General features: G+C 37.2%; 1 protein-coding gene across 1 annotated transcript in view; it reads left to right on the top strand.

Annotated features, from left to right (window-relative positions):
* PSMD1 (proteasome 26S subunit, non-ATPase 1) overlaps positions 1 to 23,073 on the top strand; it is a 105,106-nt gene that overhangs the window by 65,644 nt on the left and 16,389 nt on the right. The window contains exons 18-20 of the mRNA XM_082658132.1: positions 8,515 to 8,631; positions 15,782 to 15,884; positions 21,411 to 21,580. Of these exons, the coding sequence (XP_082514258.1) occupies positions 8,515 to 8,631; positions 15,782 to 15,884; positions 21,411 to 21,580 (390 nt within the window). The remainder of the gene's footprint in view (positions 1 to 8,514; positions 8,632 to 15,781; positions 15,885 to 21,410; positions 21,581 to 23,073) is intronic.

Raw genomic sequence — 23,073 nt, 5'->3', positions numbered from 1 at the left:
CCAGTGTCTTTACATCAGAAAGGAGCCACTTTTTAAAAATCATCTCTTGTCCGAACTAAAGTAAAGCATAATTATTAGTTTATTGATTGATTCCAGGAATTACATTTTAATTTGCTTGACTTTTTCTCTAATAAAGAGTATTAGTATTGGATACAAATAATTTTTTTCTAGTCACATAAAACATTATTAAAGCTAGGAATTAAAATAGGCATTTTCACTATATGTGGCGAGAATTGTATAAAAATTTATAGAGACATGCCCTTCCAATATTCTTATTCTGTCTCCTTACCCTGCTTTATTTTTCTTCATCACCACCTGACATTGTTTTTCTTTTTTTTTTTTTTTTTTTTGCGGTACGCAGGCCTCTCACTGCCGTGGCCTCTCCCGTTGCGGAGCACAGACTCCGGACGTGCAGGCCCAGTGGCCACGGCTCACGGGCCCAGCCGCCCTGCGGCATGTGGGATCCTCCCGGACTGGGGCACGAACCCACGTCCCCTGCATCGGCAGGTGGACTCTCAACCACTGCGCCACCAGGGAAGCCCCACCTGACATATTTTTACACCTATTTATTTATTGTCTGTCTTCTCTCCACTGAAATGTAAGGTCCCTGAGAACAGAATGTTCACTGCTAAAACCTAAAGTCAGACCTGGCACATAGTAGAGTTTCAGTAAATATTTGTCGAATGATGAAGGGAAGATCATTTTAAGGATATGATGATGAACAAGTTGGACGTGGTCTCTGTCCTAACAGTTTTGTTTTTTAAATGTTTTCATTTCTTTTGGAGGAGAATTTCTTACATGAGAATGTATCTTCAGTGTTATTAGAAAAGTCATTGTGTGTATAAAATACAGTTTATAGAAATAGGCCTTCATTTTTTTCTAGGACACATCTGTTCTATAAACAAAGGAAAAATATAGTTGGATGTTTTACTAAGTATTTTCTCCCTCCGGTATTTAGTAGACATTTATGTCAGACCTCATAAGTTAAATGTAAATTAGATTTTTTTCTTTCCAGATTATTCTAAACTTAATATGCTATCTAGGAGCAAATGTTCTTTGAGACACAGTATCTGACAATTTAATTCAATGAATATTCTTCATTACTCATACTAAACAAGTCTGCTTTATTTCTAGATAGTTTGTATGATCTACGTATCAATACGTATCTGTCTGAAACTTGGCACGTTAATTTTGTTTCTTAAAAGCCTGAAACACCTATTTAGTCTAAAATGTATCTTTGAGGTCATATCACATACCTCAAAGGCCAAGTTAGTGTCTTTTAACTTATAAGTTGGAAATTTTCTTATATTTTTATCATGAATACTTCATAAACAATATTGACAATATGAGTAACATTTGCAAAACTTTCTCTTCTAAACAACGGCACTACATTTTTCAGGGAAGTGAGGAAAAGGAATACATTTATATGGTATTTGTATTATTTATTAATCGCTCTGATTTTTCTCTTTTGAATTTTATTTTTTTATACAGCAGGTTCTTATTAGTTATCTATTTTATACATATTGGTGTATATATGTCAATCCCAATCTCCCAATTCATCACACCACCACCATCCCTCCGCCACTTTCCCCCCTTAGTGTCCATACGTTTCTTCTCTACTTCTATGTCTCTATTTCTGCCCTACAAACCGGTTCATCTGTACCGTTTTTCTAGGTTCCACATATATGTGTTAATATACGATATTTGTTTTTCTTTCTGACTTACTTCACTCTCTATGACAGTCTCTAGGTCCATCCACAAATGACCCAAGTTTTTTCCTTTTTATGGCTGAGTAATATTCCATTGTATATATGTACCACATCTTCTTTATCCATTCGTCTGTTGATGGGCATTTAGGTGGCTTCCATTACCTGGCTATTGTAAATAGTGCTGCAGTGAACATTGGGGTGCATGTGTCTTTTTGAATTATAGTTTTCTCTGGGTAAATGCCCAGTAGTGGGATTGCTGGGTCATATGGTAATTCTATTTTTAGTTTTTTGAGGAACCTCCATACTGTTCTCCATAGTGGCTGTATCAGTTTACATTCCCACCAACAGTGCAAGAGGGTTCACTTTTCTCCACACCCTCTCCAGCATTTGTCGTTTCTAGATTTTCTGATGATTCCATTCTAACTGGTGTGAGGTGATACCTCATTGTAGTTTTGATTTGCATTTGCCTAATAATTAGTGATGTTGAGCAGCTTTTCATGTGCTTCTTGGCCATCTGTATGTCTTCTTTGGAGAAATGTCTGTTTAGGTCTTCTGCCCATTTTTGGATTGGGTTGTTTGTGTTTTTAATATTGAGCTGCATGAGCTGTTTATATATTTTGGAGAGTAATCCTTTTTCCCTTGATTCGTTTGCAAATATTTTCTCCCATTCTGAGGGTTGTCTTTTCGTCGTGTTTGTAGTTTCCTTTGCTTTGCAAAAGCTTTTAAGTTTCATTAGGTCCCATTTGTTTATTTTTGTTTTTATTTCCATTACTCTAAGAGGTAGATCAAAATATCTCTTGCTGTGATTTATGTCAAAGAGTGTTCTTCTATGTTTTCCTCTAAGAGTTTTATGGTGTCTTTCCTCAGATTTAGGTCTCTAATGCATTTTGAGTTTATTTTTGTGTATGGAGTTAGGGAGTGTTCTAATTTCATTCTTTTACATGTAACTGTCCAGTTTCCCCAGCACCACTTACTGAAGAGACTATCTTTTCTCCATTGTGTATCCTTGCCTCCTTTGTCATAGATTAGTTGACCCTAGGTGTGTGGGTTTATCTCTGGGCTTTCTATCCTGTTCCATTGATCTATATTTCTGGTTTTCTACCAGTACCATATTGTCTTGGTTACTGTAGCTCTGTAGTATAGTCTGAAGTCACAGAGTCTGATTCCTCCAGCTCCATTTTTTTCCCTCAAGACTGCTTTGGCTATTTGGGGTCTTCTCGGTCTCCATACAGATTTTTAGACTTTTTTGTTCTAGTTCTGTAAAAAACGCCATTGGTAATTTGATAGGGATTGCATTGAATCTGTAGATTGCTTTAGGTAGTATAGTCATTTTCACAATTTTGATTCCTCTGATCCAAGAACATGGTATATCTCTCCATCTGTTTGTATCATCTTTAATTTCTTTCATCAGTGTCTTAATAGTTTTCTGTATACAGGTCTTTTGTCTCCCTAGGTAGTTTACTCCTAGGTATTTTATTCTTTTTTTACAGTGGTAAATGGGAGTGTTTCCTAATTTCTCTTTCAGATTTTTCATCATTAGTGTATAGGAATGCAAGAGATTACTGTGCGTTAATTTTGTATCCTTCAGCTTTACCATATTCATTGATTAGCTCTAGTAGTTTTCTGGTAGCATCTTTAGGATTCTCTATATATAGTATCATGTTATCTGCAAACAGTGACAGTTATACTTCTTCTTTTCCAATTTGTATTCCTTTTATTTCTTTTTCTTCTCTGATTGCTGTGGCTAGGACTTCCAAAACTATGTCGAATAATAGTGGCGAGAGTGGACATCCTTGTCTTGTTCCTGATCTTAGAGGAAATGCTTTCAGTTTTTCACCATTAAGAATGATGTTTGCTGTAGGTTTGTCATATATGGTCTTTATTATGTTGAGGTAGGTTCTCTCTGTGCCCACTTTCTGGAGAGTTTTTACCATAAATGGGTGTTGAATTTTGTCATAAGCTTTTTCTGCATGTATTGAGATGATCATATGGTTTTTCTTCTTCAGTTTGTTAATATGGTGTATCACATTGATTGATTTGTGTATATTGAAGAATCTTTGCATCTCCGGAATAAACCCCACTTGATCATGGTGTATGATCCTTTTAATGTGTTGTTGGATTCTGTTTGCTAGTATTTTGTTGAGGATTTTTGCATCTATATTCATCAGTGATATTGGTCTGTAATTTTCTTTTTTTGTTGTATCTTTGTCTGGTTTTGGTATCAGGGTGATGGTGGCCTCATAGAATGAGCTTGGGAGTGTTCTTTGCAATTTTCTGGAAGAGTTTGAGAAGGATGGGTGTTAGCTCTTCTCTACATGTTTGATAGAATTCACCTGTGAAGTGATCTGGTCCTGGACTTTTGTTTGTTGGAAGATTTTTACTCACAGTTTCAATTTCATTACTTGTGATTTGTCTGTTCATATTTTCTGTTTCTTCCTGGTTCAGTCTTGGAAGGTTATACCTTTCTACAAATTTTTCCATTTCTTCCAGGTTGTCCATTTTGTTGGCATAGAGTTGCTTGTAGTAGTCTCTCAGGATGCTTTGTATTTCTGCGGTGTCTTTTGTAACTTCTTCTTTTTCATTTCTAATTTTATTGATTTGAGTCCTCTCCCTCCTTTTCTTGATGAGTCTGGCTAATGGTTTATCAATTTTGTTTATCTTCTCAAAGAACCAGCTTTTAGTTTTATTGATCTTTTCTGTTGTTTTCTTTGTTTCTATTTCATTTATTTCTGCTCTGATCTTTATGATTTCTTTCCTTCTGCTAACTTTGCATTTCGTTTGTTCTTCTTTCTCTAGTTCCTTCAGGTGTAAGGTTAGACTGTTTATTTGAGACTTTTCCTGTTTCTTGAGGTAGGCTTGTATAGCTATAAACTTCCCTCTTAGAACTGCTTTTGCTGCATCCCATAGGTTTTGGATTGTCATATTTGTCTCTAGGTATGTTTTGATTTCCTCTTTGATTTCTTCAGTGATCTCTTGGTTATTTAGTAACGTATTGTTTAGCCTCCATGTGTTTGTGTTTTTTAGGTTTTTTTCCCTGTAATTGATTTCTAATCTCATAGTGTTGAGGTCAGAAAAGTTGCTTGATATGATTTCAGTTTTCTTAAATTTACTGAGGCTTGTTTTGTGACCCAAGATGTGATCTATCCTGGAGAATGTTCTGTGTGCACTTGAGAAGAAAGTGTAATCTGCTGTTTCTGGATGGAATATCATATAAATATCAATTAAATCTATCTGGTCTATTGTGTCATTTAAAGCTTATGTTTCCTTATTAATTTTCTGTCTGGATGATCTGTCCATTGGTTTAAGTGAGGTGTTAAATTCCCCCACTATTATTGTGTTACTGTTGATTTCCTCTTTTATAGCTGTTAGCAGTTGCCTTATGTATTGAGGTGCTCCTGTGTTGGGTGCATATATATTTATAATTGTTATATCTTCTTCTTGGATTGATCCCTTGATAATTATGTAGTGTCCTTCCTTGTCTCTTGTAACACTGTTTATTTTAGAGTCTATTTTCTCTGATATGAATATTGCTACTCCAGCTTTCTTTTGATTTCCATTTGCATGGAATATCTTTTTCCATCCCCTCACTTTCAGTCTGTATGTGTCCCTAGGTCTGAAGTGGGTCTCTTGTAGACAGCATATATATGGGTCTTGTTTTTGTATCCATTCAGAGAGCCTGTATCTTTTGGTTGGAGCTTTTAATCTATTCATGTTTAAGGTAATTATCGATATGTATGTTCCTATTACCATTTTCTCAATTGTTTTGGATTTGTTTTTGTAGGTCCTTTTCTTCTCTTGTGTTTCCCACTTAAAGAAGTTCCTTTAGCGTTTGTTGTAGAGCTGGTTTGGTGCTGCTGTATTCTTTTAGCTTCTGCTTGTCTTTAAACTGTTGATTTCTCCATTGAATCTGAATGAGATCCTTGCTGGGTAAAGTAATCTTGGTTGTAGGTTCTTCCCTTTCATCACTTGAAATATATCATGCCACTCCCTTCTGGCCTGTAGAGTTTCTGCTGAGAAATCAGCTATTAGCCTTATGGGAGTTCCCTTGTATGTTATTTGTCATTTTTTCCCTTGTTGCTTTCAGTAATTTTTCTGTCTTTAATTTTTGCCAATTTGATTACTATGTGTCTTGCCATGTTTCTCCTTGGGTTTATTGTGCCTGGGACTCTCTGTGCTTCCTGGGCTTGGGTGGCTATTTCCTTTCCCATGTCAGGGAAGTTTTTGACTATAATCTCTTCGAATATTTTCTCGGGTCCTTTCTCTCTCTCTTCTCCTTCTGGGACCCCTATAATGCGAATGTTGTTGCGTTTAATATTGTCCCAGAGGTCTCTTATGCTGTCTTTATTTCGTTTCATTCTTTTTTCTTTATTCTGTTCCACAGCAGTGAATTCCACCATTCTGTCTTCCAAGTCACTTATCCGTTCTTCTGCCTCAGTTATTCTGCTATTGATTCCTTCTAGTGTAGTTTTCATTTCAGTTATTGTATTGTTCATCTCTGTTTGTTTGTTCTTTAGTTCTTCTAGGTCTTTGTTAAACATTTCTTGCATCTTCTCGATCTTTGCCTTCATTGTTTTTCTGAGGTCCTGGATCATCTTCACTATCATTATTCTGAGTTCTTTTTCTGGAAGGTTTCCTATCTCTACTTCATTTAGTTGTTTTTCTGGGGTTTTATCTTGTTTTTTTATCTAGTACATAGCCCTCTGCCTTTTCATCTTGTCTCTCTTTCCGAGAATGTGTTTTTTGTTCCACAGGCTTCAGGATTGTAGTTCTTGCTTCTGCTGTCTGCCCTCTGGTGGATGAGGCTGTGTAAGAGGCTTGTGCAAGTTTCCTGATGGGAGGGACTGGTGGTGGGCAGAGCTCAGTAAAACTTTAATCAGCTTGTCTGCTGATGGAGGGGTTGGGTTCCCTCCCTGTTGGTTGTTTGGCCTGAGGCGACCCAACACTGGATCCTACCTGACTCTTTGGTGGGGCTAATGGCAGACTCTGGGAGGGCTCACGCCAAGGAGTACTTCCCAGAACTTCTGCTGCCAGTGTCCTTGTCCTTAGGGCGAGACACAGCCACCCCCTGCCTCTGCAGGAGACCCTCCAACACAAGCAGTAGGTCTGGTTCAGTCTCCTATGGGGTCACTGCTCCTTCCCCTGGGTCCCAGTGCGCACACTACTTTTTGTGTGCCCTCCAAGAGTGGAGTCTCTGTTTCCCCCAGTGCTGTTGAAGTCCTGCAACCAAATCCCACTAGCCTTCAAAGTCTGATTCTCTAGGAATTCCTCCTCCCGTTGCCAGACCCCCAGGTTGGGAAGCCTGACGTGGGGCTCAGAACCTTCACTCCAGTGGGTGGACTTCTGTGGTATAAGTGTTCTCCAGTTTGTGAGTCACCCACCCAGCAGTTATGGGATTTGATTTTACTGTGATTGCCCCCCTCCTGCCATCTCATTGTGGTTTCTCCTTTGTCTTTGGATGTGGGGTACCTTTTTTGGTGAGTTCCAGTGTCTTCCTGTCAGTGATCGTTCAGCAGTTAGTTGTGATTCCAGTGCTCTCTCAAGAGGAAGTGAGCGCACATCCTTCTACTCCGCTATCTTGAACCAGTCTCTTGCTCTGATATTTCTTAAGTAAATAAATCAACGTGAAAGGAAATCTGAAGTCATTCCCCCACGCCCCCCAAAAAAGGATTCAATTTATTCTTCCTTTACTTGGCTTTGGATCAAAGGACATTTGAGAAGTGACATACTGTATTAAATTAAGTTTGATAATCATATAAAATAATTGCTTTGTTCCTCCAAATTTATACCTACCTAAGGATCTTGTAAGGGGTACTGAACAAAGGTCCTGCAGGGTGTGTAATAGAAATTATATGGAGCAAAAGAGTTCTTGGTCAAATACAATGAACAGATGCTGGGCTATGCAAAGGTCTAGTAGTTTCTTTAATAAGGTTTCTTGAACCTTTTGTTATGATATGTACACTCCTGGAGCCCTTGGTGTGCTAGATACGTTTTTGAATCGCAAGAGGGGGTGATACACAGTATGCAGGAGCTCCCAAACTTATTTAATCAAGGAATCCTGTTTTCATAGAACTGGTATTCTGAAGAATATGATATTGGGGATATCCTGGTAAACATTTTGGAAAATCCCACCATATGTGGGAAGTGTAACCATGGAATCATTTCTAGTCCTATTTGACTTAATTTGTGTTGCCATTCTCCTAGCAGGTAAAATCTTTTTTGTTTTGGGAGTTTTGTTTCTCTTTGTTTTTTGTTTGTTTCAATTTACATTCGATTTATTTAATTTTTTAAATTAGATTTTGTAAAATCATCTTAAGATATTATCTTACTCTAGTATTTGAAGGAAGTTGGATACTTAGAGTCAGACTGGCCTGAGTTTGCTACACTTATGTGATTTTTGGCAATTTACTTTACCTAACTCTGTTTCTTTGTTTTTAAAGATTGTTTTGTATTGCTGTTATTGTTGTTTTAGGATGAAGAGGATTAAATGGATAATATATATAAAATACCTCCCACTGCACCTGGAAAATAATAGGTGTTTATCAAACATTAATCTCATTTTTTCTACTTTCTTTTTTATCTCTTTTACCCCAAGACAGGAGCACTTGTGTTGTAAGCTTCCTTTTCACTTACCATCAATTATATTGAAACTTAAAGCATACTCAGTTTTGACTGTTGCATCCAAGTTGTCTTAAATTAACTTGTGATTACAATGTTAGATGAAAATATTGACTTAGAAAGACAGTAACTAATCTGAAAATTTAGCTATATAAACTTTATTAAAAGTTTTTTTTGTTAATGCTTTCAGGAAGCAATTAATTTGCTAGAACCAATGACAAATGACCCTGTGAACTATGTGAGGCAAGGAGCTCTCATAGCTTCGGCTCTCATCATGATCCAGCAGACTGAAATCACTTGTCCCAAGGTGAGCAAACAAAAAAATTCTCTAGAAGAGAGCTGGTTCAGGCTTTTCTTTGGTAGCTTATCTTCTTTTGAGGACATTTCTACCTCAAATATGGTGTACACTGAACTCACAGAAAGTAAAGAGGTAGGAGAATAGGAGAACTTTAAGTATATAATACTCTTTGATTGCATTTTTTATAAATTTATGGTCACTTTGTTAATTTAGTTATATAGCCATACTTGAAAAATTAGAACTCATGGGTTGACAAAATCATAAAAATCAACTTGAATTTTTGCCTCCTGCTGTGCTTTTAAAATTTATTCAGTAGGATAACTTGTTCCTGTGATACAAGATGCAAACTAAGTGGTCTGTGATTTTTTTTGATCCATCCTTCTGAGGTAATAAAAACTTTATATAATATATACAATCTCAGTTTAGAAATGAGTACATCCAGATTCTCTGTTAGAATGTCATTGCCGTCATTGGAGATCCCTTGGGCAGGGTTTCAAATGGCTCCAGGAAGGCTTTCTTTCTTCTTTGACCCACATCTGTCCACAGAAACACTATTGCATTTTTTGCCCTTCTTGTAGGTAGGAGTATAATTGGCTCTCAGTGCACCTTTGCCTGCCTCTCCCTCTCTCTCCCCCTCTCTCTCTCATTGCTTGTGCCTCAGTCAGTAGCTAATGCCTCATAACTCATGTGTCAGATGTCAGTGCACAATGACCACTGATCATACTAGGCTCACCACATGCTCACCACATGGTCTCTCTGAAGCCCATCTCTAGGCTTAGTGTTAGTGGGAAAGACTTAAAGCCCAGTTTTCCCCGTAGAGAAATCCTTTTCACATATCCTTCTATTGATACAATCAAGTCCTCATATATACCTTGTGGATGGCCCCCTAACAGATTTTGAGGCATCTGTTTTAAAATTTCCTCATGTTAGTCTCTCAGACCTCATTTCAGACTTCGGTAACTAATGTATCTTGGCACCTCACCCAGAACTTCTCATTTTGTTGAGAAACAGAAAGTGCATAAATCTTATTACATATACTAAAAATTACCATGTGTGACATGTTTAATAGATGTATATAGCTTATGCAGTAATTTCAGATCTTTAATTCTTAATTTAAAGTTAGGGCATTTAACAACCTTGTATAATTCTGCTCCTATATAAGAAACAGTCAAAGAAATTGACAACAGAAAAAGCCACTGGTATACTGTCTTCTGCCTCATTAAGCAGATTCATTTTTAGCAAAGTATCAATAGATAGACTGGGGAGGAGGAGAAAAAAAATTTCAGAACTCATTGATTATTCTGTGGAGCTTTAATAGATTTCCTTTTCTGAGCAGTTGCTGTCATTTTTGTTGTTGTCCTTTTTTTTTTTTTATCCAGTCCTACTCTCTCCTAAAATCACTTTTAAGACTTATAAAAATTGGATTATTGCAAAAATAGAATCAAACTTCTCATCCTCTTTTAATAATACATTATTTAATATATTGTATCTTCTAGAATATAAACATCTTTTCAAGCAGACCACATTTCTTTTTGGTTTTTGTTTTTAAATAGAGCAGTTATGAGTAGCTTTTGCATCTTTTATTTCTACTTTTGATCTTCTGTTGAGCTTTATCAGCTGGAGGTTATCCAACTGAGTAATGTCATTAAAGAGGGAAGTTTGACCATGGAATGCACGTCCCCTAACAGTAATATATAGATATTTATTCACTTTGACCTCGCATGTTGCTTTCTTGTTATGTGTATTGTGAACATGACAAATGTTTTCCCATCTTCCCATCCTCTGCTATAGGATTTCATTGATTTTATAACCATAAGCTCTGTACCAACAATGGCAGAGTACTTTGTAATGGGGGTGGGGTTAGGTTAGGGTAGGCTGTATAGTTTCAAAAACCTTTCAACTATTTATTCTAATAAATAAAACTTTTTCATATTTAGAAAATATAAAAAATACAGCAGTTTAAATAATTAGTATTTTGTAATCATTCCATAAATTTTGTTGAATGAAGTCTTAGCTGATGTGAATATGTGGTGTACACTTGCGTCTTCACATTGTATCAGAATCTTGGGTATTGATAAGAATGTTAAAATGCAGTTATAGCTGCTAGGCTGTGCCATTAATATAAACTCAATGGGGAAAGTTAAATGTGTACCCCAGTGACTACAAAAGCGAAAGTGTATACAACAGATGTTCTTTCTGGAAACACTATCCCTTAGAGTAAAATGTTACTCACTTCATGAATCCTTAAACTTTAAGTTCTGTTTCATCGTTTTCTGCTCTTAAGCATGTGATCAAGAGCTTTGTAGGCTATATATAGTTTATATCTCTCTCTTACCTGATAATTACGAAGAAGGCAACATTGATATTCTGGGAATTCCCTGGCGGTCCAGTGGTTGGGACTTCGTACTTCCACTGCAGGGGGCATGGGTTCAGTGCCTGCTCCGGGAACTAAGATCCTGCAAGCCACGTGGCGTGGCCAAAATTTAAAAAATTGATATTCTTTTGGGGTGGTATGTGATATTGCTGAAAAGAAAAAGCTGTTAACAAGCTTGAAGAGAAGTAAGTTCTCAAGGCTACAGAGTCCTAGTCACAAGGTTACAAACCAGTCCATGAAAATGCCTTGAAATCAAAGATCAAGTGTTAATTTCATCAAGACTATAACCCCCTCCTCAAAGGAATACAGAAGGGACATTTCTCAGATATTTTGTGAGATTTTTAATGGAAATTTCCAAAGGAAATGTTTTTTATGCAGTCATGATCTACCTCACATCCTTTTACAGAATGCTGTCTAAACACTAAGCTCTACACATTGTGGTCTTAGCTTAACTAACTCCAGTACATCTTTGCTTTTCTTCTGCCAGTTTCTTGCTCACTCACTCTCACAAACATAGACCCCAGAACATACATACACCCTTGGGTGATTACAAACCCAATTTAGAAGGCTCTTAGACCAGAGGTTCAGAACCATTTAACTAGAATACTGTTCTTTTATGAGTCCTTGGAGTTATTTTGTCTCCGGAACCCAACTCTTTATGAAGGATCTATCTTCTGTTTTTCTTATTAAGTGAACTCCACTGTTAGCAGTTATTTGAACATGTATATAACAAGTATCATATATAGAATCAGATAAAAATATTAAAGTGTAAGAATGGGATCCTGTGCTCCTCCTTGCCTAATATCATCTAGCCTGAGGCCTATTACAAGGAAGCTTCTCCCACCACTGGCATGTACCCTTTTTGGAAGTAGGATCATATTTGGCCAAGTTTGATCAGCTTTTGCAGTTTTAAAATAAATCAGCATGAACGTTTATATTATAAGGTTTTATTTTACAGCATAACACATTTTTAAATAGTAATTTGTATTACCATACTGTTGCCTTAAGTAAGACAGGGATTTGGACCCTAAAAGTGTTGGTGATAATATAAAGAAAAGGCACAACCAACTACCATGAACAAAATAATACTAATAAGATTGAGGAGGGAGCTGAAAACATCACTTGGGATATTGATAGTGGGAAAATCATGATAGCATTGCCAAGAATCTTGAAAAAGAATAAAGATAATTTTCACATTAGGCATGTTAAGTTTGCGATTATAGCAAGTCAGTTGGATTTAAGATGAGAGCATAGGAAAAAAAACAGAACTAAAGAAAGAGATGGGAGCTAGCCCAGATAAATTATATAAGTTCATGGCCTTTATCTGCAATTCTAATTTACAGAAAGGTCTGAAAACTAAGAGTTTTGTCTGTCTTTAAGGACTCGTTTGGCTGTAAAATCTGAGCCAGTATGAACTCATTTATAGCCTTTATCCCATTTAGTAAACATTCATTTTGCTGCTTCAGAAATATTAATTTGGTTGATTACGGGATATTACCCCCACGCTCCACTGAGCATATTGCATAACTTATGGTGTGTGCACCATGTCACCTTTCTAAATTCTGAATTCCAAAATTCTTCGGGCCTCAGTGAGTTCATGGAAGGAATTATATACCTAGTTGAAGTCATAAGAGCTAATGTAATGTCATAGAAAGAGAAGAGGGGGAAAAAAACCTCTAAAACTGATCCCTGATGTACAGCTTCATTTCTATATCCAGGAAAACAGGAAAAAAAAAAAAAAAACAGGAAGAGACACACCTAGGTGATAAGTAACCACAGAAAAGACGTTTATGGAACTTTATGCCCTTCTCCCATCCTTTATTTTTCTCGCTGACATAGAAGTATGGGTTTTGTTTTTTTCCAACAGTATAAGGTGTACAGAGTTAAAAACATGATGAGTGTTTTAAATGCAGGATTTGGAGAAGGTAGATTTTAGATAATCAGGCACAGCAGAAGGCATGGGTCACGGCATTGTCTGAAATTTAATTGTCTTTTCTGTGAGATTATCATAATATAAAATGGGAAATTAATATGATTTTCTCCTACAAATTCTAATTTGTTTTATGTGGGGGCCATACTATTCATAGCGATGAAATTGAGTCAGAAAATCATGATCCTTAGCCATGACTGCAATAAATTGTTTGTAATCACAAGCAAGCCAGTCATTTTACCTATCTTGGTTCCATTTTTCACATCTGTAAATTAGGCAGAGTAGACCAGATGGGCTCAAAGTCGCCTTCCAAATAAGATACTATCCTAACCTAATATAATAATTCTTTATGAAGAATCGTAATAATGAAAATTAAGTTACTGCTGCATAAGTAATAAAATGTGAGGAAAAATTTTTAAGTGATGAACAAAAACTAGCTTTTTTAAAGTACTAGTCTACTTAATATTGATTGGATAAACCCGTTATGTATTTGCATTGATTTTTTTTATTCCATCTTTTAGTTTCACCAAATGTCCTGTTGTTTGGGATGTGGTTTTATATTTAAGTTCTTCCTTATAATGTACATACAGTGCTTTGTCCAACGTTTCTTTTTGTAAGTTCATGTAAACTTAGCACATAAAATTTCCATCCTATATAAGGTAATATAAGTGTTCATGTAAAATAAGTTAAGAATCAAAGGAATTTGACTTGTTGAACCAGAGTAAAATCATCAAACCTTAGGATTTTTAAAACTAGAAGGGAATTTTGTGATGATCTCATCGTGCAGGGTTTTATAGTTAGAGAAAGTAAGATGTAAAGAAGTGAGTGGATTGCTAATGGTCATATGCTGGGTAGTGGCAGAGTTAGTTCATTGTTTTCGCTATCACATTCTGTCGTTGCCTATGAATAAATAAGTGAGAACCATTTTAAGGAATATCATTTTGATAGCAGTATTTAGGTTGCAGAGAGGATAGTCATGGAGGACTGGTAGGACTCTGCTCTGATATGGTAAGACAGCCATGCTTACTGAATCATAAAATGTCTTTTGCACATTACTTTTACACATTACTTTACATATGTATTACTTCATATAGTCCTTACAGCAGCCGAAGAAACTGAGACTCAGAAAAGCCAAGTAACTTACCCAAACAGCTTATTAGAGCAGAGGTGTTTATAAGCCAGTGTTGTCTGACCCTATGTTACTCTGCGCTGTATCACAGTGTGGCCTCCCCGACCAAGATAAATGAAAAGAGTAAGAGATTCTGAAAGAATATGTAATGCAGATAAAATCATTATATTGGGAAACTCAAATTCAATATTTTCTGCCTTTGGCAGATTTGGGGAGCTCTGGTGATCATGTGCTTCTTGAACAAGCCGACTCCTTTCTGGGTGCTTACCATTTGAAAAGCACTTGGTGGGAAAATAGAGAAGTGTAAGACATGGAGGAAGCATAAAATATTTCCCTTATTGTCACCCAAAAATCAGATATTTTGATGAGAACATATATTTTATAAATATTATTTTCTAATTATAAAAGTAATATATGTTAATTTTAGAAAATACAGAAAATAATAAAGAAGCGAACAAAAATTACCAGTAATCCCTCCCTGAATGAGTCAGCATATATTCCATTTTGCTGTGTTCTTTTTTTTTAAGATTTTTTTTTCCCTTTTTGTTTTTAATTAATTTTATTTTTGGCTGCATTGGATCTTCATTGCTGCGCGCGGGCTTTCTCTAGTTGCAGCGAGTGGGGGCTACTCTTCCTTGGCGTGCACAGGCTTCTCACTGCGGTGGCTTCTCGTTGCGGAGCACGGGCTCTAGAGTGCAGGCTCAGTAGTTGTGGCTCGCAAGCTCTAGAGCACAGGCTCAGTAGTTGAGACACACAGGCTTAGTTGCTCCACGGCACGCGGGATCTTCGTGGACCAGGGATCCAACCCATGTCCCCTGCATTGGCAGGCGGATTCTTAACCACTGCGCCACCAGGGAAGTCCCTTGATGTATTCTTTTGGTAAGAGTAATTATTGTGATGTGTCCTCTGAAAATTGATGTGTAAGCATAATGAAAATCTTTATTGTATATGTGAATATAAATCCAAAATATGCCTCACACAGCTGCAGTGAAAGGTAGTTTGTTGTAAGGTAGAATTGAAGGACTGTGCCGATGAGGAAATCTGGAGGTTGGTGGTGAGCAGAAGAGGTGTAATTCAGAGTTCACTGAACGCCTTAGTGTTCACTTGAACTGTTTAAGCCTGCTGACTAACAGTGGTACAATATGAAATCACACTCAGCATTCCCCCGAGTCTGAATCATCCACTGTGGAATGAGGATTGAAAACAGAGCTGGTGCTCCCATACCAGAAAAGTCATGACATCCATGATTTCAACCATGGGACTGTTCTGCCTTCAAATCCGGTCCAGAACCCTCTCTTTTTTTTTTTTTTAATAAATTTATTTATTTATTTTTGGTTGTGTTGGGTCTTCGTTTCTGTGCGAGGGCTTTCTCTAGTTGCGCAAGCGGGGGCCACTCATCATCGCGGTGTGCGGGCCTCTCACTATTGCAGCCTCTCCTGTTGTGGAGCACAGGCTCTAGGTGCGCAGGCCCAGTAGTTGTGGCTCACGTGCTTAGTTGCTCCGTGGCATGTGGGATCTTCCCAGACCAGGGCTCGAACCCGTGTCCCCTGCATTGGCAGGCAGATTCTCAAACACTGCGCCATCAGGGAAGCGCAGAATGCTGTCTTTTTGAATGTTGTGAATCAGAACTCAGGTTTCATTGCCATTTGAGCAGTCTATTCCCCGCTCGAAAATGACACAGCAAGTGAATAGAACTAGACTATAATTGTTTTTCTTGTTCCTTCAGGTGAATCAGTTCAGACAGCTGTATTCGAAAGTCATCAATGATAAACACGATGATGTCATGGCCAAGTTTGGCGCTATTCTGGCCCAGGGCATACTGGATGCAGGTAAATGTTTTTAAATCTTCCATATTAATTTGTCTGTTTAAACTAAATCTAATGAAATATATGTTCTAACTATATGACAATGTAGAAACGGAGTCTGGGACAAATTACTCCTGGAGAAAATTTGGAGCCTATAGTTCATAGAAATAATTTAGTAGAGTTAAGACTGCAGACTATTACGGTTTGAATCCCAGTCCCTTTACAGTACTAGCTATATTTCCCCTCTTTATGTCTGTTTTCTTGTTTCGTAAGGTCTACCTCATAGTGTTGGTGGATTAAAAATACATGTAAAGCAACTAAAACAGTCCCAGTCACTTAGTAAAGTGCTCAGTGAGTGTTGGCTGATTTCTTTTCCTTTAATTTTCTTAATATATATCAGTTTTAAACAGTTTGACATTGGAATTTTTTTGAGGAAAAAATTAGGTTTTAGACAAACTCTAGCAGCTAAATCATCCTGAAATAAGATACATGGAATATTTGCCTAGTAAATGCATAGCACACTGTACCAACTGGCTCCTGACTTCACATTCTTCACCACTACACTATGGTTTATTTAGAAAGAGATGGGCTACCCTTTCAAGATAGAATGGTGGGGCTTCCCTGGTGGCGGAGTGGTTGAGAGTCCGCCTGCCGATGCAGGGGACACGGGTTCGTGCCCCGGTCCGGGAAGATCCCACATGCCGCGGAGCGGCTGGGCCCGTGAGCCATGGCCGCTGAGCCTGTGCTCCGCAATGGGAGAGGCCACAACAGTGAGAGGCCTGCGTAACGCAAAAAGAAAAAAAAAAAAGATATAATGGTGTGCTTTAGTACCTTGGACTTGGGGTTCATTCAGCCTATTCTTTAACTGTTATTACTGGTGATATCTCACTCAGTAGGGTAGAAGGGAGGAAGCATAACTATTTCATTCAAGTGTGAGATTCTTTTTCTAACTGTACCCTAGGCATGTAGAATATAATCTTTTTCATTAATCTTTGCTAATTTGGAAGGTAAAACGATAGTATCTCAAGGTTTTCATAGTAATTCTATTACTAGATGAGCTTTTCTAAAACTTGTTGGTTATCTTAATTTCTTCTAATAAAAACACTGTTAGCCATATTTATTGCAAATATTCTTTTATTGGTCAACTAGAAATGTGTTTATATTTCTAGTGAAGGAAATCAGAGAAAGAAGCTGAAGTTTTTGATATTGTAAGTTTTTTTTGTTAACCTTGTCAGGTTTTGTACTTAGAGTATTTTTAGTCATATTAAGATTTTCAGCATCCTTATTTTTTAATTTTAGGTAATCTCCCTTATATATAAGGCTTTTTAAAAAAATCTGTCTCCTTTCTAATTTGATTATATTATCTTTTTCTTAATTAGATTTGCTAGAGATTTCTCTTTTTGTTTATATGCTATTGCTAATCTTTTTTCCCCTAAATTCTTTATTTTTGCTTGACTCTTATTGCTTTTTCGTTCTTAGAATGTTGGTGCTGTTTTCTAAATTTTTTTTAATTAATTAATTTATTTATTTTGGCTGAGCTGGGTCTTAGTTGCAGCACGCAGGATCTTCGTTGCAGCATGTGGGATCTTTAGTTGTGGCATGCGAACTCTTAGTTGTGGCATGCATGTGGGATCTAGTTCCCTGACCAGGGATCAAACCTGGGCCCCCTGCATTGGGAGCGTGGAGTCTTAGCCACTGGACCACCAGGGAAGTCCTTGTTTTCTAAATTTTTGAGGCAAATACCCTTCTCTTTTAATCCATTTGTCTAGTAAAGTTTGTTCTGTTTTAATTTTCCAAGAAGTTGAGAGTTTTCTGCTTAAATTTTTAGTGTTTAACGTACAATTTATATTTTTCTCTCTTTTTAATTTAAAGATAGTTCGTTGCAGCTGTATATAAATAAGGACAGTATTCTATAGATACTTTAGATGAAGTAAACCATTTCAGTTCTTGATGGTATTCTCTCCCATGTATAAATGATACAGACATTGACATGCCATAGTTTCTCCTTTCTCATTCTTTGCCACCTTCCAAAATTTTTATGTTTACATTGTCATAGCTCGTAACATTTACATACTCTTGTGAAATCATAATTCTCACAGTTTAGTCTTAGTTTCTTATTTAAAGGGATTCAGTGCTCACCACCATTTCTTTTATTGCTGTTTCTTTTTCCAAGGTATCTATACTAAGACTTAACCCTTAACTGACTGGATTTTGTCAGTCTCTAGTTTACATTCGGGTTCACTCTCTATGGGTTTTGATAGATGCGTAATGATATGTATCCACCTTTACAGTATCATACAGAATACTTTCACTGCCTTAAAAATCCTCTGTGCTCTACATTTGCATCCCTCCCTCCCTCCCCACCCCCGCACCCCCAGTCCCCGGGCAACCACTGATCTTTCTGCTGTCTCTATAGCTTTAGTTTTTCCTTTTCCAGAATGTTATATAGTTGGAATCATACAGTATGTAACCTTTTCAGATTGGCTACTTTTGGTAACTGGTTTTTAAATAGGATTTAGAAGTAACATTTTACTACTCCATAATCTTTTATGTTTTCTTTTAGCTGCTAGTTTTTGAAGTTTGTGGTTTTAGGCTTCAACCCTTTACTCATTCTTTAGTACTACTAAATTAGAGTCATTTGTTACGAAATTGGGGAGAGAATAATTCTTTGTTTTAGCTTTATTCTGCCATCTTTACTAGAAGTCCTCTCTCTGGTTTCCCCTCCTTCCTCTTTGAGCCCTTCGCTCCTTCCATCTTTTTTTTGGGGAGTGTCTGTTTGATCTGTGGTGAACCAATCAAGTTTTGATGCTTCTTTCCATTTCTCTTTTTAGTGTCATTAAGTACATGAAAGTCGTGCACTGCCATATTTGCTATTAGGAGCATAAGATTATTTTCTTACCCTTTTTCACTTTGCTAATATCCTTTCTTCCTGGAAAACATTTCTGCAGCTGCATTAGAAAAAATTTTAGTCCTGTAATTTCTCTCTCAGAAGTGAATGGTAGTAGAGAAAATCTGGAGAGGGCAACTTCAAAGGAGTGAGTAAAGTTTATGAGAACTCACTCAATGATTTGGTTTCTTCAAGGAGAAAAGCTGAAGATTAAGAAAGTTTATGGTGAAGTTTGTAAAACTGTGCAAACACTATCAACAGAATAAACTTGCCCTTGTTTCATATTAAATCTCAAACTATTAGAACTAAAGGCTAGTTTAGTTTCTAAGTCTGAAGAAGATAGGTTTCATTGAAATAAAAGAAAATTCAGCTTCAAAACTTAGATCAAATATCACATTCTCTAGGAAGCCTTTCCCCCCTCTTCTACTGTATTCAGCCTCCACCATGTAGGTGGGCCTAGTACCCAGTTATACCTAACATAATACTTTTGTGCCTTATTTTAATTATCTAATTATCTGTCTTCACTAGATTGGAGGCTCCTTGGAATCTTTTTCAGTATTTCAAAATTTTTAATATATTGTAAGCATTCTGTGAATGTAGGGTTTAGAATAGGGAAGAATATAAGTAGACAGTAAAAGTATAACTCATTCCTGTTGGAAAAACACAATTAAAGTATACCTGATTTATTTCTAGGTAAAATCTTAAATGAAATATCTGTAGAGGGAGTATTAAGAAAATCTAGGTTATTTGGTTGAACAGTAGAACGCTGATTCTTATAAAAAATGCTTTTTGGCTTAGTAAAGTTAGTACTCACTTCCTAACTCCAAGCAAAACATGAAGGCAGGACTTCCCTGGTGGCGCAGTGGTTAAGAATCGGCCCGCCAATGCAGGGGACACGGGTTCAAGCCCTGGTCCGGGGAAATCCCACATGCCACAGAGCAACTAAACCCGTGAGCCACAACTACTGAGCCCACGTGTGACAACTGCTGAAGCCCATGCACCTAGAGCCCGTGCTCCGCAACACGAGAAGCCACCGCAATGAGAAGCCTGCACACCACAACAAAGAGTAGCCCCCACTCACCGCAACTAGAGAAAGCCTTTGCATAGCAACAAAGACCCAACACAGCCATAAATAAATACATAAAAAACATGAAGGTGTCTGTGTGATACTGAGATGAAGAGAAGTGAAATGTGAGCAATGGAAATCCAGAATTGGAATTCATATTAGGATGGTGACTAGGCACAAACAAGCCTTATTTTTATGGGCTATATTATATAAACTAAAAGATTCGTGTCTCAAAGTTCTGGGGTCCAACACTAACACTGTTACTATAGGCCAGAGGCTGCAACACAACAGCCCATGGGCCATACCTGCCTTAAATACGTTTTTGCCTGCCTAGCAAAATTTGCAAAATTTTGTCCGAAATCCAGATTCAAGTGTACTCTTAAAAACAAAATTACATAGTGACTCTGGATCTAACACCCCTAGTAACATGTCCTCTTTAAATATGACACGAACTTTTTTTTTTTTTTTTTTTTGCAACACACGGGCCTCTCACCGTTGTGGCCTCTTCCGTTGCAGAGCACAGGCTCCCGACGTGCAGGCTCAGCAGCCATGGCTCACGGGCCCAGCCGCTCCACGGCATGTGGGATCTTCCCAGACCGGGGCACAAACCAGTGTCCCCTGCATCGGCAGGCGGACTCTCAACCACTGCGCCACCAGGGAAGCCCGACATGAACTTTTCAGTTTGCTTCAATTCACACTGCTTTCAGTCCAACTCTTCTCATTTGTTTACCTGACCAGTTCCTAAAGACATTCAAGTTTGCAACCCCTAAAGCCTCCTAGAATCTCAGCCTTATGAGGTCCCAGTAGAGATCTTAGCTAACTGATACTTGGATCTTAGTTCTTGTTCACTAGCTTTCAAACTGTGTTTCTCTGCACTCCCTCAAGGGAAAGTCTAGGGGACGTGGAAAGAGGTAGATTTACAGGTCAGATTCAAGCCCCAAATCTCTTCTGATTTAACAGAATTAGCTCTGATTTCATTGTTTTACATATTGTGCTTCCTCAAAAAATTTTTTCAGTTGAATCAAGGATTGGATATTAAAATTTTTCTTTTGTTAGTGGTAGTGCTCTAGTTCAAATGCTCAAGTTCAAACTCTCATTTTGCCAATGGGAAAAAAAACTTTTAGAGGTAAAGTGATTTGTCCAAGATCAAAAGGCTAGTTAATCTTGGAGCTGCCTGCATTCAGACATGACTAAAGCAGAAAGAATAAAAATAAGCAAACAGTATTTACCTCTTGTCTCTTTGCCACTGTTTACAAATATGATATGTACTAAAATTTTACTTTTTGTTTGCACATTAAAAGCCAATGTACAATATAGATTAATATTTAATTAAGCATACACGTTCTGATATCCTTCAGGCTTAGTTTTTGAAAAATGCCTATCTATATAGAAAGAAGTTCTAAATTACCCTTAGTCCAGTATTTCCAATTTTGGACACCCTAGATAGCTCATTGGCTAACTAATTCCAGTGACTTCATATTAGATTTTAGAACTATACTCTCAAAATAATCACCAAATTTTTCCCTAGTGTAGTAGTTAGAAATCTTTATTATTGCTCAACTAGATTCATGTTTATGATTTCTCTCCTTTTCTACAGGTGGACATAATGTCACAATCTCCTTGCAGTCCAGAACTGGGCACACCCATATGCCTTCTGTGGTTGGCGTCCTTGTCTTTACCCAGTTCTGGTTCTGGTTTCCTCTTTCACACTTCCTGTCATTGGCTTATACCCCTACCTGTGTCATTGGCCTTAACAAGGACTTAAAGGTATGTTTGTGAGACCTCAGTTTTATATTGTATCTTCACCATATCCTATTTGCCACCCACTCACGAGGATTTTCATAAAATCTTAAAGATTAGTTGGCATCTTATTAATAAAGTATTTTCCCTTCAGACTGAATCATCACCTTATTGAGAGGAGTGTGTTGGTGGAAGTTTTGAAAATGAAGTCTTTTTACTAACTGCGTAACCTTGGGTAAATCAATTGAGAGGGATTGGTAAGAGGGGGGCAAAATATAAAAATATGCAAAGGATTTATAATCACTGATGAATTTTATTTAATATTGAAGGTCTGTGAGAGCTGTTGTAGGATTTCATGCAGATAAATGAGATTTGCATTTTAGAAACATTCTGATATCAGTGGAAATTTGTTACAATGCTATTGCAATAATCTGGGCAAGGAAGACCTAAACTAAATCTTATTAAGGAAGGAAGGTTTGAGACAGGGATATGTTTCAGTGTTATGTGATGCTAGAGCATTTGATGGAAGAGAGGATTGTTGCTAAAGGGAAAACAAGATAGGAGGATGTCCGTTTGGTAGTGGCAGAAAGCAAGACCAGCAGTGAGGAGCCAGGGACACTGACAGAAAACTAGTCACTTAAGTCAAAGACTTAAGGTGATACATTCCCTGTCATCACACTATCCTTTTTTTTTTTTTTTAAATGAGATTTTTGCTTATGTCTTTTTTCTCAGTCCTATGGCCTGATGAATCACTTTCTTGGTCTTGCATCCTCTCAGAGGCTTTTTGATCTTTAAATAACTCTTACATTTGGTCATCGCCATTGTTAAAACATTCTGTTAAGTTTTCAGAGTGGAAAAATTTTAGGCCAAAAAATGGCTGGTAAAGATTGAGTATTTCATTGAATTGATTTTTTTCAGTATCTGTATAGCCAATTAATTATCCTCTAAGTGTTTCAGTATTAAACTACTCACATGTGTAAATATTGAGCAGTTTTATCTCTCAGAGCAAGAATCTTTTGTTTTCCCAATCCCTAACATTTAACATTGTGGTTAAACATACTGTATAATCTTTAGGGACTTCTTCCTCTGGCACACAATTTTATGATCTCTGTTTCCATTCCTTACAGTGAAAGTGGGATGGAAAAGACAAGATTGCTTGTCCTAGTAAATGTGATGCTCATTACCATTCTCTTGGGTAAATAGAGAAAAATTCAGACTAGAGAACTTTAAACCTGGTCAATAAGTAATGCAAAGCCGACTTTTCCATTAGGCTCATGCTAGACTCTTGTAAGTTGTGATTATATGGTGTAGAAACTGTATATGGACGTGTATAGGTTGTTACTGTGGTACAAGGAAGGGACATGGAAGTTAGGAATGCAGGTTAGATAATCAGATGACACTTTACAAAGAAGGTAACAGTTGATCTGACGCTCACACTGTGAGTGGGACTTAACGCTCTGACGCAGGATGTGTGGTCAGTAAAAATGAAAGGGATGCCTGTTTAAAGGCACAGAGCTTGA

This window comes from Grampus griseus (assembly GCF_964374135.1).
Source record: "Grampus griseus genome assembly, chromosome: 7".
In the NCBI taxonomy this organism is placed as follows: Eukaryota; Metazoa; Chordata; class Mammalia; order Artiodactyla; family Delphinidae; genus Grampus; species Grampus griseus.
The sequence above is the reverse complement of the archived record's forward strand: the minus strand, read 5'-3'. Positions and strand labels throughout refer to the sequence as shown.